General features: G+C 41.1%; 1 protein-coding gene across 2 annotated transcripts in view; it reads left to right on the forward strand.

The window, feature by feature from the left end:
* Positions 1-20,310, forward strand: part of VTE1 (tocopherol cyclase, chloroplast / vitamin E deficient 1 (VTE1) / sucrose export defective 1 (SXD1)) — a 327,369-nt gene that overhangs the window by 208,232 nt on the left and 98,827 nt on the right. For both annotated transcript variants that reach the window (XM_089405876.1, XM_089405875.1), the window contains one exon: positions 17,488-17,595. In XM_089405876.1, coding sequence (XP_089262002.1) covers positions 17,488-17,595 — 108 coding nt within the window. The remainder of the gene's footprint in view (positions 1-17,487; positions 17,596-20,310) is intronic.

Below are 20,310 nucleotides of genomic sequence, written 5' to 3' on the forward strand. Positions count from 1 at the left end.
ACGAGCTTTCCTTCTAGCAGTTCCTCAACAACTTCTACAATTTCGACCTCCAACAAATTCTTCTGCAACTTTGATGAATAGATTCCATTGCAACTTCGACCAATAGATTCTACTGCAATTTCAACCTCTCCAACCGATTCACAACTTCGACCTAGCTGCAACTTCACAACTTCGATGCAGCTTCACAGCTTCAATGCAACTTCACAACTTCGATGCAGCTTCACAGCTTCAATGCAACTTCACAACTTCGATGCAGCTTCATAGCTTTGATGCAACTTCACAACTTTGATGCAGCTTCAGAATTTCGTCTTACCCAGTAACTGTAGAAACGCTAACAAAAGAGAGAGAGAGACCCAAAACTTCGATCTTGTTTTTCTTCTTCTTCTTTGTCCTTTTCTAGCTTCTATGTTGAGGAGATCAAACTTGCTTGAGAGCAATGTTGCATGAAGCGGGGACGAAGCGGGGATGTTTTTTGGAAGCGGGGACGCGGAAGCGTCATTTTCCAAAAATCTAGGAAGCGAAGCGTTTGCTATATATATATATATTTATATTTTTTTGCATCTATACTTAAACAAGCGTCCAAAATAGGCGGAAGCGTCCAGGGAGCATCCAAAACAGGCGGAAGCATCCAAAATAGGCAGAAGTGCGCTTCCGAATTTTGGAAGCGTGCTTCCGGGGATGCTTCCTGTACGAATCTGCACGGGACGCGCTTCGGGCCTTAGAACCGGGGGGGGACGCTTTCTGCAACATTGCTTGAGAGTGTTTTCAAATTTGGTCGAGTTCCTTCTTATATATAGGCTTTTGAGGGGTACAAATTGCTATCGTTAGGCCGACTTGATCTTTGTGCCATGACGAGGTCTTGGAGGGTCTTTTGACTCTACTTTGACTCAAATAAATTTTCTTTACAATATGTAATATGCCCAAATGGGTCTTCAATACATGACAATGACTCAATTGACTTGATGACAAACCTAGAAGCACTCAATGGGTGCTTGACCTAAAAATAATTTTTCCTTGAGCATGAAACCCATGCCTCAAGAATAACAATATATATATATATATATTTTTTTACATTAAATACATAAAATCATGATTACAAATGTCATTATGAAGACCAAACCTAGTTACATATTTCAACACTTGAAAGGGTATTGGTCTTGGTCTGTAGGTCTTGGAATTCGTCATTTGAAGAATCTATAAGAAGAGGAGATTTGTGGGTTTTCCTCTCAGGTGGAGAGGTTTTGGCCCTGGCTTGCAGCTTATATCTTGTGTTCTTGTAGATTGTCGATCATCTTGTTTTGGTAGCTGGTTGATGAGAAGAACAACATAATAATAACAGAAGAAGATAATAATCAAGAAAATTAAAAATACATCACAAGTAGTTATCAAGTTAAAGAGAAATCATCTTAGTTGCAGCGCTTTAGATTTTTCAACAAGAATTGACCAACATAAAAAATACTCAATTGAATGAAAAAATATGGTAAGAATTGACCACCAATTGTGTATAGGAACTTCTTACCATAATAACAAATGGTTTGGAAATTATATACTTGGTTTATACGGCTGAAATGAAGATGAAAATTTGCTGCTCAAACCTGCAAATTCTGCGGTTTCTGAATATTCTACTAGGACAACAAGTAGAAGGCCAATTTTGAGGTCCAAACTATCCTCTAGTGAACATGAAATCCATGAAACTTTTTTTGAGAGGCTAGTATTGTGAAAATCCTTTCCAATGGACACAAGAAGATCGAAAATGGATAAGTAGTCTAAGAGATATTCATTCTACAAAATGATTAATTAAAAGATGGCCCTCAAACATGAGGGCCAAAAATTGCCTAAATCCAAATGATTGATCAGACCTGCAAATTGTTTTGGATGGGCAATATATGATCTAAAAGCAATAAATAATCAAATGAAAACCCCTTTAGATGAATATTAAAGGATACAATAGAACTATGCTTGGGTTTCACATATCCTGAGGCAAGAATTGTTGAATTTTGTAGCTATGGCCGGTCTTCATAATTAAGATTTTTACTCCTGATGTATTTGTAATAAATTTATAAAGCATGTTCTTCATGCTTGGATCAAAAGAAAAATATTGTAAAGCCTAATCTTCATGCTCTTTTCGAAAGAAGAAAATTTGAATTTTTGGCTCCAAAAGTAGCCAAGTTGGCCTCCTTCTAGTCAAGTTGTCGCCTTCAAATGTTCAAGTCGGCTCTGTCAAGAAAGGCACACATTCATCCTATTGGATCTCTATATATATCAAGGTATTCAACCTCTTCTCAGCACGCAATTCGGATCTGTTCTATTCAAGTGAAATTCAGTCTACATGAGGCAAGAGAAAGGGACGTGTTTTCAGAGGCAGATTCCTTAGGAAATAAAGGTGAGTTTCTGAGGTACGATCTCTGTTGAAGATGGACGAAATTTTTGTGATAGATAAGGTCTGTTGAAATATGTAACTAGGTTCAGTGTTCATAATGACATATCTAATCATGATTTTATGAAAGAGATTTATTATTATAATTATTGTTATTCTTGAGGCATGCGTTTCATGCTCAAGGGAAATTTATTTTTAGGTTAGGTACCCATTGAGTGCTTCTAGGGATTTTCATTGAGTCTACAAGTCATTTGAGTCATTGTCATGTATGAAAGACCCTTTTAGGCATGTTACATATTGTAAATAAAATTTATTTGAGTCAAAATTAGACTCAAAGACTTGGTCATGGAGCCTCTAACAAGTCAGCCTACCGGAACGATCAAGTCAGCCTCACAGAAGCAATTCGTACCCCTAAAGCCTATATTTGAGGAAGAACTCGACCTCATTTGAATACACAACAAGCGAGTTCGATCTCCTCAAGAAAGAAGCTGGAAAATGATGAAAATCAAGGACAAGAAGAAGAAAAGCAAGATCGAAGTTTTTGGGCCTCTCTCTCTCTCTCTTGCGTTGAGGTTTCTAAAGTTGCTGGACAAGTTGAATTGTTGGAAAGTTGTTAGGCAAGTCGAAGTATTGGGAAGTTGTAGAAGAAACCACTGGATCGAAGTTGCAGAAGAAATTGTTGGTGTCAAAATTGCTGGAGTCGAAATTGCTAGAAAGAAAGGTCATCATGGAGAAGAGTTGACTTGATCTTGGAGGGGTTTGCGTCAAGGATCGTAGGTCTTGAAATTCATCATTTGAAGATTCTATAAGAAGAGAAGAATTCTTGTGGGTTTTCCTCTCAAGAGGAGAGGTTTTGCCTTGGCTAATTGCCTACATCTTGTGTCCCCTTGTCTCATTATTCTTTATGATTTGGTAGTTGTTTGATGATAAGAACACTAAATATAATCAAGAGAGGCAGAGAAACACACAGAGGAGGCAGCGCAGTGCTCAGAGAGGGTGACGCAGATCCAGGAAGGGCTCATGCAGAGCCACGCAGAGCCTACACGCAAAAGTTCGAGATTTGCTGGGGGTTTGACGTTCTGAGCCAGGAGGGCTGGAGTCAGCTCCTGAGAGTAAATTGATCCAGCAAAGAGGTGACGTAGGGCCTTAGAGGCTATGATGCAGGCCCATGTAGTGACTGCGTAAGGGCAGTGCAGAAGTAGCTGGGAACTCGTTGGTTCAGCTGCCGGATCAGCCGAGACTTGCAGTGTAGAGTGAGGTAATCTCACTAATTTCTTCTGTCGAGTGATATTCTCTGTACTGGATTGCAAGCAAGGCATCTAGAGGTTGTATTCAGAAATAACTTCTTCTTAATAATAAAACCCTCAGATCTGCTGCACTGGTTTTCCTGCATTGGGTTTTTCTAGGTACGTTTGTCCAAAAATAACTGTCATTTGTGTTGTATCTTTGTATTGTTCAGTTTCTTGTTTCAGGATATTGTTTTAAATGGTGTAGGTTGCAGTGTATGTATTTCAATGTTTGTCGTAGAAAGCTGCAAATAACTCGTTCATGTAAATTAACAAATAGGAGAAATATCATCAGTTGCTGCAGTAGGGATTTTGGGTTTAAGGAATTTTCACATGGTATTAGAGCAGTGCTAGAGAACCCAACGATGAGCAGAGAAGGAGGTCGAATAGCTGCAAGGGTAGCAGTTCGAATCCCGAGAGGGATTGCGCAGTCTAAGCCAGGAGGGCTGAATTTTCGAGGATAGTCTTTCTCTGAGTGAGTCGTCGACATAGAGGAAGGGCTTCCAGATCGAAATTTTGCCATTCCAGAGGGAGCAACTCAGAGTCTTACTGTGAGGAAAGAGATGGTGGGACACAATTTTTTTTGCAGGCACTTTGCTGGGCAGAAAAGCGTCAGAAGAGAGAGGAGAAGCACAATGAGGGAATTTTTCCTCAGTAGACTTCCCGCCAAGAAGTTTGTTTTCTTATTGCTTGAGCAGCAACAGTATGAAACAAAGAGGAGCAGTTCGACATTTTTGTGGCAGAGATGGTAGCCAGTGGACTGAGAGATTAGTACAGGTTGGATGGGGCATCCAACTATGTGATCTGGAAGGCAAGGATGTCGTGCCTTCTGGATGAACATGTTCTCAAGGTCTATGTCAACAGCATGGTCGTTGAGCCCGTAGATCCAGATCAGCCGAAGAAGTACAAGGGAGAAATAGCGAAGGCCAAGAAGATGATCCTTGATGGAGTAAAGGATCACGTGGTATATCACATTGCTAGCAGAGGGACTTCTAAGGAGATGTGGGATGCCTTGGCAACGCTGTATCAAGGATCTTCCAAGCAAAGAAAGATGTACTTAGAGCAGAAATTGAGATCTGCACAGATGCAGAAGAGGGAACGCATAGATCCGCTCTTCACAAAGCTTTAGGAGGCCTGGGACGAGTTGGCAGCTATGGGGTCTACACCTCAAGGTTAAGAGATGGTGAGACTGGCCCTAAACTCAGTGTCAGAAGAGTGGCAAGTCTTTTTCCAGAGCATCCTAGGTAGGGCAACTTTGCCAGACTGGGATAGTATGTGGGAAGCTCTCAAGTAGGAAGAGCTGAGGAGAGATCTAGTCAAGTGTAAGCTTGACAAAAGCAGCAGCAGTGGGTTGAAGCCCAAGGAGGAGGAAGAGAATGTAGCCCTTGCATCCAAGGGGCAGCAGGAGTAGCGAAGTCGGAAGAAGGATGTTTTGAAGATCAAATGCTTCAGATGCGGTGAAATGGGTCACTACGCAACTTAGTGTCCTCTCAGGAAGAAGGACAAAGATGAGAAGCACAATCCGAAGGCTGCACCTGCGAAGATCGAGGAGAAGGAGTTTTCCATGACAATCGAGATACCTCCAGGAGGGAGGTGGGCTGATTTAGTGCTGTAGTTCGAAAGAGCTATAGATGGGCAGGATCCTTGAGGAGCCCACCTCTCGGATCAATTCCTTGCTATGGAGCCTTGATCAGAAGTAGCAGAATGGACCAGTGTCAGTTGGTGTAGAGGAGTAGTGGCTAGAGCGCCAAGTCCGAGCAACGTAGGACAGAGTTGCAACAGTGTAGGGAGGCACAATGCAGTAGCAGCAACAACGCAGTGGCTTCAGAGGGATAGCGTGGGACTAGCAACAGTCAGATCTTCAGCATCATACTGAACACCAGTTCAGTATTTTGGGATGCTTTTCCGTTGCTGATGCAGTAGCAACAACAGTTTGTAGTGCAGGGGCAGTTGGCAGTGGTAATGTTACCAACAACACGGATGCAGAAATTCAGAGGGAGCTATAGTACGGATGCAGTGTTGATAGTGGCAGGGTCAGCAGCAGTATAGTTGTAGCAACAACGCTGTAGTTGGTGGACAGAATGTCAGACATTAGCAGCGCAAAGGATGATGTTATGAAGTCAGCGTGATGTTTTAGTGGAAGGCATTGCTAGAGCACATTCCTCGCTAAGAGGGAGTGTTGATTTTTGGTAGCATCGGATGTGCTCTAAGTCTCAAATTTTGCAGGGAGGCTTGGGCACATGTATTCCAAAGAACCTAGAAAGCATTTTGGGAAATTCCACCCAAAGACAGTTTTATTAAAATAATTAATTATTTTTAATGGGACCCTAAGTCTAAACTTAGGAAATTAAAATAATTAATGGGTATTAATTTAACAGTGGGTGTAACTTCTAGAAGAGGACGATGATCAAGCAGAAATGATCTTGGCCATTGATTGGCTTCTAATCTGGGCCATTGAATGTCAACAAGAAGATTATTTAAGGAGGTTTGAGGGTCATTTGGAAGATACACAAAGAGCTGATCAGTGAGATTGAATCACTGAGCTAGAGAGCAGCGCAGTGATTTCGTAGTGATCACGCAGAGAGGGGCAGAGAGAGTTTTGGTTGGAGGCTCTTCTCCGGAGCCAAGAATACTCAGCAGAGAGGCAAAGAAACACATAGAGGAGACAACACAGTGCCAAGAGAGGGTGACGCAGAGGCAGGAAGCGCTCACGCAGAGAAGCGCAAAGCCATCACGCAGAAGTCCGAGATTTGCTATGGGTTAGACGTTCGGAGCCGGGAGGGCTTGAGTTAGCTCCTGAGAGAAAATCGATCCGGCAAAGAGGTGACATAGGGCCTTAAAGGTTGTGATGCAGGCCCACGTAGTGACTGCGTAGGGGTAGCGCAAAATTAGCTGGGAACTCATTGGTTTCTGCTGCCGGATTAGCCAAGACTTGCAGTGTAGAGTGAGGTAATCTCACTAATTTCTTCTGCTGAGTGATATTCTTTGTACTGGATTGCCAGCAAGGCATCCAGAGGTTGTATTCAGAAATAACCGCTGCTTAATAATAAAACCCTTAGATCTGCTGCACTGGTTTTCCCGCAATGGGTTTTTTCTGGGGACATTTGTCCAAAAATAATTGTGTCATTTGTTTTGTATCTTTCTATTGTCCAGTTTCTTGTTTAGGCATATTATTTTAAACGGTGTAGGCTGCAGTGTATGTATTTCAATGTTTGTCGTAGAAAGCTACAAGTAACTTGTTCATGTAAATTAACAAGTATGAGAAATATCATCAATTGATGTAGTAGGGATTCACACGTTTTACAATCATCATCGCAAGAAGAAGAAGACCTCAAGGACCCTACCCCCACTCAAAGAAGGACTACACATTGAAGCACCTTGAAGTCTCCAATTCAAGGGAGCAAGAAGAAGCAATCAAGGTGTTCTCCCTCTGTTTGAATCAAGAATCTCAGCACAAGAATCTTTTGGATCGATTTGCTGGAGGAAGACTCCTGTTCAGCCCTCCCGGCTCAGAACCTCGCTTCTCTGGCAAAATCTCGAACTTTTGACGATTATCCTGCACTGCCATTTCAAAAGACCCTCTCAGCCTGCGTTAGCACTGCGTGAGCCCCTTCTTGGGCTGCGTAGGCCTCTGCGCAGTCTCTCTGCCTGGTACTCTTTGGCTCGGAACTCCTTTCCGATCCAAATCTCTGCTTTTGCCCCTCTCACTGCAACTCAGATTACCTATTTGATTTTCTCAGCAAACCTCGCCCGAGAAAAATCGAAGTGACTGATCACTTGGTGTATCTCCAACTGACCCTCAAGCCTCCTCTTATACTTTTCCTTTTGATGAGTCAACAATCGAGATTAAGTCCCTAATCAACGACTATAAGATTAAAATAGACTTGATCCTCATCTCTTAGAAGCTTCTCACCCATATTTTTATTAATACCCATTAATATTATTATTTTCCTAAGTTTAGACTTAGGAACCCCATTAAAAATATTAATTATTTTAATAATTCACAATCCGGGTGGAATCTCTCCAAACGATTTCTAGGTCTTGGAGATCTTATGTATTCTGGCCCCGCCACAAAATTTCGGAGCTAGAGCACATCCGATGCTACCCCAAAATCAACAAGTTCAACCAATTCTTCCTCCTCACTTTGTTGTTCCGTATGTTGAAGCATCTCCATTTCCTCCCTCTGAGGAAATACTGGTACTCGTCACTATACTTGTCCCAGGTGTATACTCTCCTGCCTGTCCTTCTTGCCGCTCCTGCTGCTCTTGGAGTAACGGAACATCTCCTGACTGATCTTCTACAAACATTTCACGATATTTCCTGAAAGCTCTATCTTTCATGAACTTTGCATCTCGTCTTACTACAATCTTCCTGCTGCCTGGAATGTAGATTTTATATGCTTTTAAGGTCTCATTGTATCCTACGAGATACCCCTTGTCTACAGTTTGATCCAATTTGCTATGCTTCTCATCTGGAATGTGGCAATAAGCTATGCTTCTGAATATCCTTAAATGACTGACTTCCAACTTCTTCCCTGTGAATACTCCTTTGGGCGTTCTCTTCCCCAATGCTTTATGAGGAGTTCTATTCTGAATATATACTGCCGTGTTGCAAGCTTCTGCCCATAGATACTTAGGTAGATCCTAATCATACAACATGGCCTTCACTGCCCCAACAATAGTTCGGTTCTTCCGTTCTGCCACTCCATTTTGCTTTAGATTATATGGAGTTGTCCACTCTCTTTTGATGCCCTCCTTTGTGCAGAAATTTGTGAAATCCTTGTTTGTATATTCTCCACTGTTATCTGAACGCAATACCTTTATCTTTTTCCCTGTCATATTTTCAACAAGAGCCTTGAACTCTCAGAAACGATCAAAGACCTCATCCTTGGTCTTTAAGAAATAGATCCAGGTTTTTCTGGAGTGATCATCGATAAAAGTGACGAAGTATTCGCCACCACTAAGAGCCCTTGTGGACATAGGACCACAAATATCTGAGTGTATTAATCCTAATACATCCCTTGCTCTATTGTTACTTCTGGGAAAAACTGCTTTAGCATACTTTCCTAGTACACATCCTTTGCATAAGTCATCATGTTCATTGCTTAGGACTGGTACCCTTGTAACAGTCTCTTTGAGCATCCTCAGTGCTCCATGGTGTAAGTGCCCCATTTGCCTGTGCCATAATTCATTTTGCTCCTTCTCACCATTATAGTTGCTGCCTATTAGTGCCATTGGCGATTCGAGTTGCAACCTATACAACTTGTTGCTTCGAACCCCAATTTGCTTTTTCCTCTTCCAGCCTGGATGCTTAACGTATACTTTCTTTCTGATGAAGTATACATCATATCCCTTGTCCTGTAACTGGGACACTGAAATTAGATTCATTCCTAATCCTGGCACATGCAGAACATTGGTGGCTCAGATGTGTCCCTGCTTTTGTCTGAAAAGCTATGGTGCCTCTCCCTACAGGAGTACACTTCGTTCTGTTTCCCATAGTTATTTAGAAGTCCAACTATTCTTCTTAATAGCTCGAGAAATGTTCTCGTACTCTAGTCATATGAGCTGAAGCCTCGCTATTAATTTACCAAACATCCGCTAATGCTAAATTAGCTAGGCATGTGAATTATTCATCTAATCTGGTAGACACATATACCGACGAATATACAAACACAATGCCGACACATATACAAACACAATGACACAATTATTTTTGGAGAATTGTCCCCAGAAAAACCCAATGCGGGAAAATTGGTGCAGCAGATGAGGGTTTTATTATTCTTCAACAAAAATCAACATGTGCAAAATTTCACCCAGCAGTACAGAACTGAGAAATATTTACAGACGTTCCTGAACAAGTGTCTGAACCGAGAGAGGTTCCTTAACCCTCTGCGTCTCTCTGGCTTGCCCAACGTCAATTTCTCTGGACTTTGGAATGGTTTGCGTAATGCCTTTGTCACTCAGGCCAGCGCTGCCTCTCCCAGCGTCATTTTTCCCAGTGCTGTTCCTTTTGCTGCTCTATGTCTTTGTCCCTGTCTCCCTAACTGATGCTGAACTGTCTCTATCTCTCCTACACCTACAAGTCTCCCTTTGAATTGATTTTCTCTCGCCGAACTTCGACCAGTGAGAATATCGATTTCTCTTGGGCAACTGAGTATCTGCCTAGTGCATTTTCCAAATGACCCTCAAGTCCCTTCTTATATCTTCCTGTTGAGCAATCAACGGCCTAGATTAAAACATAATCAAAGGCTCAGATCGTTTTAACTTGATCCATGGCTTTTTCTAGAAGTTTCACCCCTAATTAGATTAATAGCCATTAATATTTTAATTTTCCTAAGTTTGGACTTAGGAACCCCATTAAAATTATTAATTATTTTAATAAAATCATTTCTGGGCGGGATTTCCCAAAACACTTTCTGGGTTCTTTGGAATACTTGTGCCCAAGCCTCTCTGCAAAATTTGAGGCTTAGAGCACATCCGATGCTACCCCAAATCAACATGAAGGTGTATGCAAGGGATGTGCATTGGGTAAGAATACCAAGAGACCATTTGGAAGTAGTGCTTCGCAGTCAAAAGAAATCTTGGATCTCATTCATTCCGATGTATGTGGTTATATGACTCCTAAATCTCTTGGAGGACATCTATATTATGTCACATTTATAGATGACCATTCAAGAAAGACTTGGGTTTACTTAATGAAGACCAAGGACGAAGTATTTACAAAATTTCAAGAATTCAAAGCTGAAGTGGAGAACTTTACAAAAAGGAGAATCAAGATACTAAGATCTGATAATGGAGGAGAATATACATCCAAAGAGATTATAGCATTTTGTAAGGAATCTGGGATTAAGAGGGAGCTGATAGTCCCATACAATCCGAACAAAACAGAGTTGCAGAAAGAAAGAATAAATCTATTGAAGAAAGTGTAAAAGCAATGTTACATGATCAGGATCTACCTATGTTTCTGTGGGGAGAAGCCATAAATATAATTGTCTACATTCAAAATCGAAGTCCCCACATATCTCTAGATAACAAAACTCTGGAAGAAGTGTTCACTGGAAAGAAGCCATTTGTAGATCATTTCCAAATCTTCGGGTGTCCTCTATATATCCATATTCCAAAGGACAAAAGAAAGAAATTGGATCCTTCTGGTATGAAGAGTACATTTGTGAGGTATAACAACTCATTAGAAGCTTATAGGATCTACATGAAAGATGGATATTACATAGAAGTCAACCGTGATGTCATACTTGATGAGAGCATAGCATTCAAGAAATCAAAGGAACTTTCAAGTTTCCATGGACTCTGATGATGAAGAACTTCTGATATTTGAGGAAGAAGCTGATCAAGGGAAAGGAGAATCACTCCATGAAGAAGAAGGTCCCAATAAACCTGTTCAATCTGTGGTCATTCCTGAAACAAGGAAAAGACCTAATTGGTTGAGATCTACACTATTTGATGCAGAAGGTCATGGAGAAACAACAGACTCATTCAGAGAAAGCAAGAAACCAAAGAGATATTCTAGGTATGCTGCATACATGACAAAGCTAATAGAAGCAAAATTATCCTCCTTTGAAGAGGCTATAAATCATCAAGAATGGAAGGATGCCATGAATGAAGAATATCAATCTATAATGAAGAATGGAGTCTGGGAGCTCATACCTAGGCCTGAAGACAAATATGTGGTTACTTCCAAATGGATCTACAAGTTCAAACTTGCAGTCGATGGAAGTATAGAAAAGTATAAAGCAAGATTTGTGTCTAGCGGTTTCTCTCAACATGAAGGCATCGACTATGAAGAGACATTTACTCCAACAACAAGATATATGACAATTCGATCATTAGTCTCTCTGGCAACATCGATGGGATGGAACATCCACCAAATGGATGTCAAGATTGCGTTTCTGAATGACACCATAGATGAAGAAGTTTACATAGAGCAACCCTTGGGATTCAAAGTTAAAGACAGAAAGGCATATGTTTGGAGATTGAAGAAAGCATTATATGGCCTCAAGCAAGCACCAAGGGCATGGTATGCTAGAATGGATGCATACCTACAGAGAATAGGCTTCACAAAAAGTTCTACTGATTCAAACCTTTATATCAAGGTTGTAGATGGAGAACCTGTAATTATTCTTCTATATGTAGATGATCTTCTTGTAACAGGTGTAGAAGGTTGAATTGAAGAATGTAAGAAACAACTAGCAGTAGAATTTGACATGAAAGATCTTGGGCTGATGCATTATTACTTGTGACTAGAAGTCTGGCAAGGACCTAATGAAGTTTACTTGGGTTAAGGAAAGTACGTGATCGAGATACAGAAAAGATTTGACATGATGGACTACAAACCTATGACTACTCCGATAATCACTAACTTGAAGAGACTAAGAAGTTCTGTATCTAGCCTTGTGGATTCTTCAAAGTATAGGAAACTTATTGGCTCACTGATGTACTTGGTGAACACTCGACCAGACATATGCTTTGCAATAAATGTTCTCAGTCAATTCCAAGTGGAGCCGAAGCATGATCATTGGGTGACAACAAAAAATATTTTGAGATATCTGCAAGGAACCATCCGCTACTGCCTGAATTAAGACCGAAGAAATGATGTCCAATTGATTGGATATACAGATCTCGACTGGGGAGGTAGTGAGCAAGATGGAAGGAGCACTATAAGAGGATGTTTCAGTTTGGGATCTTCCATGGTCTCATGGATGAGCAGAAAGCACGACACAGTTGCTTTGAGCAGTGCTGAAGCTAAATACTTGCAGCCTGTGAAGTAAGCAGAGAAGCAGTATGGTTGAGGACGCTGTTATTCGTCTTGTTTGAAAGACCGATGAACCCTTTAGTGATATTTTGTGATAACACCAATTGTATACGTTTGTCTGAAGATCCAGTGTTTCATGGAAAGACAAAGCATATAAACAACAAATATCACTATATTCGATAACTAGTAAAAAATGATGTGTTGCAGCTATAATATATCTCCACTGATGAGCAGGTAGTTGACATATTGATGAAATCACTTCCGAACAAGAAGCTTGTATACTTAAGAGACAAGCTTGGTTTGGTTGATATATCCTCCCTAATTGAGAGGGAGAGATAGACACTACATTCTTGTCTTCACTTGGGAAGAAAGAATGGAGGATTAGGTAACCATCTGGCATTCGATACTCTTTGAGAATGTGGTAGGGAATTCAGGACAAGAGTAGTCATGGACCGATATTCTTTGAGGATTAGCTACCCAATATAAGAATAGTCCAATGGAAGGTCATACTTTGTGAACACTCGGGTGGAGTGTGTACCTTGAGAGGCAATGATTTTGGTGTCTATGAATCATTGGTCTCGCCAACATTGTTCTTTGATCGTGTGGATAGAGCTGTTAGTCAAGGCCTTGCTATGTAACAATGCCTATGAATATGATGCTAAACAGAAGGGTTACCAATCCGACTCTTTTTATGAGATCTCTTCAGATTTAGAATGACCATGTACCTCTTATGAATACCTCCCTAGTTAAGAGGGAGAGTTGAAGAATGTGCAACTAGGTTCGGTCTTCATAAGTATGAAATGTATTTTTTGTAAATAATAAAATGAAAAGAAATTATTATCGGAGCATGGGTTTCATGCTCAAGTTCTTTTATTTTATACGTCAAGCACCCATTGAATGCTTCTAGGTCAAAGAATCATTGTCATATATTGAAGACCCTATGGGCACATTGTATCTTATCAAGAAAAAATTATGTTGTCTTTAAGTGTCGAAATACCTCCAAGATCAAGTCGACCTAAGGAGATGTCAAGTCGGCCTACATGAAGAGCCACGTCTACCCCTTAGAAGAGCCTATATATAGAGAGGAACTCGTCCTCCATTAGACACATTCACTCATTTTATTCTATGCGAAGAAGAGGAAGAGAAGAAGTCGAAGAAGAGGGTATGAAGAAGAGGAAGTCGAAGAAGTTGAAGTGCTTGGGCTAGATCTCTCTCTCTTGAGAAGGTCAAAGTTAGGGTTTCTGTGTTGGGACTATCTTTTGGTTTGATCTTGGAAGAAGAAGAGAAGGAAAAGAAAGCGAAGGTCTCTTAGGGTGTCTCATTAGCCCTAAGACTCGAGGAAAGGCAAGCGAAGGGAGGAGAAGACTATTTGAGGGAGATCAAAGTCTCCAAATAGAAGAAATAGTTGCATTAGTTTCCGTGAGCCAGAACTTCAGATCTACAATGGGAGGTTGAAGTCACTATAGTAGAAGGCCGTGTTGATATTGATCTTGGAGGGTATTTGTTTGAGTCACTAGGTCATGGTATTTGTCAATTGAAGAATCTATAAGAAGAAAAGAGATTTTCAGGTTTTCCCCTCAAGAGGATAGGTTTTGGCCCTGGCTTGCAACCTATATACTGTGTCATTGTTCTTATTGTTTTGGTAGCTGTTTGATGTATCTCACACTGTAATAATAAGAAACAAAGCTAATACGTAAAAAGGTAACACAAACAATTATCAAGTTAAGAGAATTAACCTACTTACAAGTTACTGCCCTATTGAATTCTTAACAGTGGGGAACCGGTTCGGGGTGAAAATTGATCGCAATAGTTTATGGTTCTTCTTGGAGTAGAAGTAGCTTAATGACAGACAACGGAAGTGGGTCAGTAAGATCCAATCCTATGATTTTGAAAGTAAGTATGTCAAGGGGAAGCACAATGTGGTGATTGGTGCGCTTTCCAGGAGATCCCCGACACTCTCTCTCATGGATATCATGCAGGATTGGAGGGCACAACTTTAGGTAGAGTACTGCAAGAATCAACATGCATGTGAGATCTTGGATGGGACTTTTGGGGATGACATATACAACGTCATGAAGGAGGTGATGTACTACACGAACCAAATTTATTTGGTACCAAGGTCTTAGCTTCGGGAGAAGATCTTGAGGGCAACACATGATTCACCTCTTGCAGGGCATCCTAGTTTCCTGAAGACCTACAGGGTTGTCAGGGAGTGATTCACATGGAGGGGTCTCAAGGGGGATGTCTTGAGATACGTTCAGGAGTGCAACACTTGCTAGAGGAATAAGGTAGAGCACACACACCTAGGAAGACTACTTCAGCCTCTACCTATTCTAAAGAAAAAATGGGAGAGCATCTCCATAGATTTCATCACAGTACTCCCAACTGTACAGGGCCGAGACTAAATCTATGTGATGGTTGACAGGTTGACTAAGTTCGTCCACTTCTTTGCTATTCCTACCAGATACTCAACCTCACAGGTAGTTGAGTTCTTCTTTGGAGAGGTTTTCAGGTTGCATGGTTTTCTAAAGACCATTATCAGTGACAAAGATAGCAGGTTCATGGGGGGGTTTTGGCAGGATCTCTTTAGATTGGTGGGAATGGAGCTCACACCAAGTACCAACTACCACCCTCAGACCGAGGGACAAACATAGGCAGTGAACAACTGGCTGGAGGGCTACTTGATGAACTACGTGACAGGACAAAAATGAGCATGGGTGAAGTGGCTACACCTTGGGGAGTATTGCTACAACACCTCTTATCATATGTCCATCGGTATGTCTCCTTTCAGATCTCTTTATGGTTATGATGCTTTATCTTTTGCTGACATGGTGTTTGGAGACAACAGGGCCCTAGGGGCTAGAGATTCGATCCAAGAGAGGCAAGAGATACTTAAGGCTATCAAGGACACCTTACAAGTTGCACAAAATCAACAGAAGATCTATACAGACCGCCACCGGGTTGAGAGGTAGTTCGAGGTTGGAGACTTGGTCTATTTATGCCTTCATCCATATAGGTATGTCAACTCTTAAGCATAAGCATGCCGAGAAGCACAAGCCTCGCTTCTATGGGCTGTACAAGGTGACTAGGTGTGTAGGAGAAGTTGCATATGAGTTAGAGCTCCCACCAAGAAGCAAGATGCATAACGTGTTCCATGTGTCTTGCCTGAAAAAGGCCTCGGGACAGCAGGTATCAACTTCTACAAAGTTGCCACCCTTGGACGAGGAGGGGCATCTAGTACTGGTTCCTGAAGCCATTTTGAAGGTGAGAGAGAGGAAGCTCAGGAACAGGGTCATTAGAGAGTTGTTGGTTAGATGGAGGAACTTACTTGAGGAGGATGCTACATGGGAGGGTGAGCAGGTATTATAACACCCACCATTGCAGTTGCTTAAAGACAAGCAAATTTTGGTGGGGAGGATTGTGATATCCCCAATTTCATAAATTGCTCAAGTGTAGCACAATTTTGTAATTTTGGCGTTGGAGACAGTTTTGGGCTTTTTGACTTAGGAAAAGTGGGTAGAGAGGCCCACACTTTAGAAAAAGGAGGCACCATACACCAAAAGGGGAAAATGAAACTTCTAGTGGAATGTGGGGCCCCTCAAAGGAGGCAATTCAAACCTCTAAGGAAGGGGGATAAATTGGTGGGTTGTGGGGGCCACCAAGGAGAGAGATAGGGGCCATGACTACTTAAGACAAAAATTTCTCCTCATCTTTTGACTATCAAACTTCAGAAATTCGACCTCTCTTGGAGTTGTTTAGCACGGGAGTTGGAGTGTTGTTCAACACATGGATTTCGGTCGAAATTAACACCATCTTTGGAGAACTTCGAGTGTCTCCCTAGTTGGGAACTGGGGAGTCCACTTCTGGGCTTCTGCAAAGCTACACTTGCAACAAATATTCCAATATTCCAGTTGTGCACTCTTCTTGGGTGCAGAGGCAGTTCGTGTGGCATAATTTGGGCCAGCTACAATGGGTTGGAAGAGCCAGCTAATTGCAGGAAAATTATCCCATTTGGTGTTGGATGTTTGGTGAAAATTTTGCAGGGCTGGAGTGACGCATATTTGTGTGCCTAGTTTCTCAAATTTTGGCAGTGTGTGGAGCTTACTGGGCAGTGCCTATGTAGGTTTGAGAGCAGGGCTCTTGGGGCTTGATGTGCCAAATAGTTGGCCCTCCCGGGAGTTGATTTTCTGTTTGGGAGAGGGGTTACCAGAGTTGGGATTGGAGGATTGTCACCATCAACAGATTTCTTATAGGGGGTGTGTGCAGTCAGCCAGAGTGCCACTCGCACTACTTGGAGGGCTTTCACATAACCTGGAACCAGCCCAAACCATTTCCAGGTTTTTGTGGGTTTTAGGAGAGGAGCCTGAGGCTAAAGTTTCAAGGCATTCCGAGCAATATTCAGAGAAGAATCTTCATTACCAGTTGGCAGCCAGCAACAAAATTTCTGGACAGTGCACATTTCCAATTTGGGGCCATTTCCATTTCTGGGTCCAAGATATACCACCTGGGTTTTGCATAGCTTGCATAGCAAGCCAAGTTCTATCATTCCTACTCTTACATGTACCCATATTCTCTTCATTATTAAGATGGCTCAGTTATTTTGCTAGATTTCTTGGTGTTCTAATTTGTGTGCATGGTTTTTAATCTGTTCCTAATTCATTTTTCTGTTATTCACTTTCAATTTCCACTTAGAAATATTACATGCCATCTCAGCCGTTGTTGATGAGGGTTCAACATCTTAATAAGAAGCCATTTGGAATGATGACACTTGCCATTTGTGTTATAATACAAGTGGTGGCTATTAATTTGCTTCTTACCAAAGCTGAGTTATTCGTCATCTGTGAAATCCTCCACCCCAATAACCTATATCTTATACAAATTCTAAAGAAATCCCATTAAAATTTCTTCAGTATTTTTCCTATGCAGTTGGGTCTTTATGCCTGTTTAATTGCATTGTTCGAAGAGTATTCAGTAAAGTTTTAAAAGGCTAGTGTGTTATATGCATTTAACTTTTTAAGATTGGGTTGAATACTCTAATTTTAATAAAGCATGGTTCAGGTTCAATGCAATGTGTTTGAGGGTGCTGTTGGAGAGGTCGCATTGACGGCAGGTGGTGGGAGAAGATCACTTCCAGGATTTCCTAATACGTATGAGGAACTAGCTATGGTAATGTGTTTACTTTTGGTTGATGTTCAAGTGATTATTACTGATTTTTTGCACTAAATAATAATATGAGATTTATTTACCGTTCAATTTTCATTTTCTTTAATATGAATTGTTAGTTGTGGCAGAACTCAAAATATAAAGTAATAGCTGTTGTAATGGATTATTCATGCATATTTCAACTATTTAAGATTTTAGAATTGTTTTATGAGTCCCAAAAGACACATATATTAGATGTTTATCTGTTAATCGGTCTTTTATTTATATTTGATATTGATTGTGTTTTGGGGCTCCAATGACATTGGTTCAAATATAATCACATACTACTACATTGTCTATGTGGCACAACAAATAATTTGTCTAGCTATGATTGAGCAACTGGTACCAAATTACCAATAACAGTGAACACTATTGAAGCAAAAGAAACTAATAGGAAGAAAGACAACATTCCTGTTGATATCATTGGTCATGCTATACATCATTAATAGGAAGCGATGAGATGGAAGTACTTTTGAATGTTGTTTTTTGTATTATGCTATTATTATTATTCACTAAAACAGAGCACACTCTTCTAGTATCTATTCCGATTCCTAGGTAAGAATGTGACAATATGTATATTGAATAACATTTACTTGTAAGATATTAGATGATGATAATGTGCAGCAAATATAATGAAACATAGGTTGTGACTAACAAATTATTATAATAGTCATGCAATTATATATTTATAATTATTTGTAGTATTTGTGACAAAACACTTCTAATAATAATATTAACATCAAAATATGCTATTTGGAATTCTAGGGAAGCAGTCATAAATAAAAATATGCAATATATGGCTTGGAGTATCTAGGTAATTAGAGGATTGAGAGATAGAACATTAATATATGTAGAAGTGATGTCTCTCTTAATCCAAGAGCTTTCCCATTACAATGCATGCTTTTAATAGGTAGTGTTACCCCACATGACGGCAGGTGTACACAAAACCTTTGGCAGTATTTTATCATCAATGTTGTAAGCCCAATGTCACAAGTGAAAGCATTGTAAAAACCATATGAGGTTTTGTATTAGGTATCCCATGCTTGTGTCTTGTTCTCGAGTTTGTGTTGGAATTTCTAAGTCTACCTGTTAGAAACCCTTCATGCACTTTATTGATTTATTCCTACCTACTTGTTCTGCTAATTAACAAATTATTTACCATGTAAATATTGAAAATAAATACAAGTGCATGCTCAACACATTATAGATCATCAACTGAAGGAAACAGAAACAAGCACACAAGTGACACCGTTGTTTTTGGACTAATGTCCCTGGAAAACCCAATGCCGGAAAACCGGTGCAACTATTTGAGGGTTTGATTTATTAAGCAATTTCAGAATACAATCTGGGTGCCAAATACGGCTCACCCAACAGAGAAAAATCTCAGCATTAGTACTTCTCTACTCGGAAGCAGATATTCTGGCTGAAACCTCAGATAAACACTCCAACAACTCCACAGCTCCAATCTGCCCCACGAAACCCCAGCATCAGCCTCTCTCTAGCCTAGTGTTAGCCTAGCATCACTCTCGCTTGGCTTTCGTCAGCCTCTGCAGGCACTGTGTCAGTGCTCTATCCCTCTACGTCACCCACGCTGGCCCTCTGAGGCACTATGCAGCTCCTGGTTGCCTCTGCGTCCCTCTCTTGGCTACTGCGCTGATCCTCCTTGTGCTATCTCCGCCTCTCTGCTTTTGTATTCACTGTCCCTCAGTTGCAACTTTGATCACTCTCTCAACTTTTTCAACAAACCCAGCCCCAGAAAGTCGAAATCTTGATCTCTTGGTGTGTTCTCCAAGTGACCCTGAAGCCTCCTCTTATACTTTTCTCGTTGACAAATAAACGGTTGAGATTAAGTCCCTAATCAACGGCTAAGATTAGATCTGGCTTGATCCATGACTTTTGGACCATTCTAACACAGTTTTATATTAATTCACATTAATATTTTATTTTCCCTAAATTTAGACTTAGGGATTCCATTATAATACTAATTATTTTAATATCTCCCAAACTGTTTAGAATCTGTCCAAACCCTTTTTGGGTATTGGGGATCTCATGTGCCTTAGCCTCTACACTAATTTTCGTGGCTAGAGCACATCCGATGCTACCCCAAATCAACACTCCCTCTTAGCGAGGATTGTGCTCTAGTAATACTCCTCACTGAGTATCACCCTGATCTTCTGGCATCGGTCCTTGTTTTGATGCTAGGCCTGCTGCTCATCATCTGCACTACTACATCCTATACTGCTACCCATGGCCCTGCCACTGCCACTGCTACATCCGTACTGCAACTCCCTCTGCATCCATGCTGTTGCCCATGGCCCTGCCATTGCCACTGCTGCATTTGCACTGCAACCCCTCTCATGCTGCCCATAGCACTACCACTGCTAACTGCTGCACTGCAACTCAGTTACTCAGAAGTAAGTAACTGATCTCCCAACTTTGACATCTTTGTCAGGCTAGAAACACTCCTGATGCTGAAGCTCCTTGTCACTGACAAGTGCTCCCTCTCTGACCTCTGCGCTGCTGCAACAACTCCATGCATTTCGCACTGTTGCACACCTCTCTGTGCCATCATGCACTGGTGCAGCGCTCTCGTGCCTCTCGCATTGTTGCAGCCTGCTAGCCTCGCGTTGTCCTGGGAATCCTGCACTGTAGCTCCCTCTGTCGCTCCATTCGTATCCG

Source organism: Pinus tabuliformis, chromosome 2_2, assembly GCF_031772625.1.
Source record: "Pinus tabuliformis cultivar Carrire ecotype Pingquan chromosome 2_2, CPIR1, whole genome shotgun sequence".
NCBI lineage: Eukaryota > Viridiplantae > Streptophyta > Pinopsida > Pinales > Pinaceae > Pinus > Pinus tabuliformis.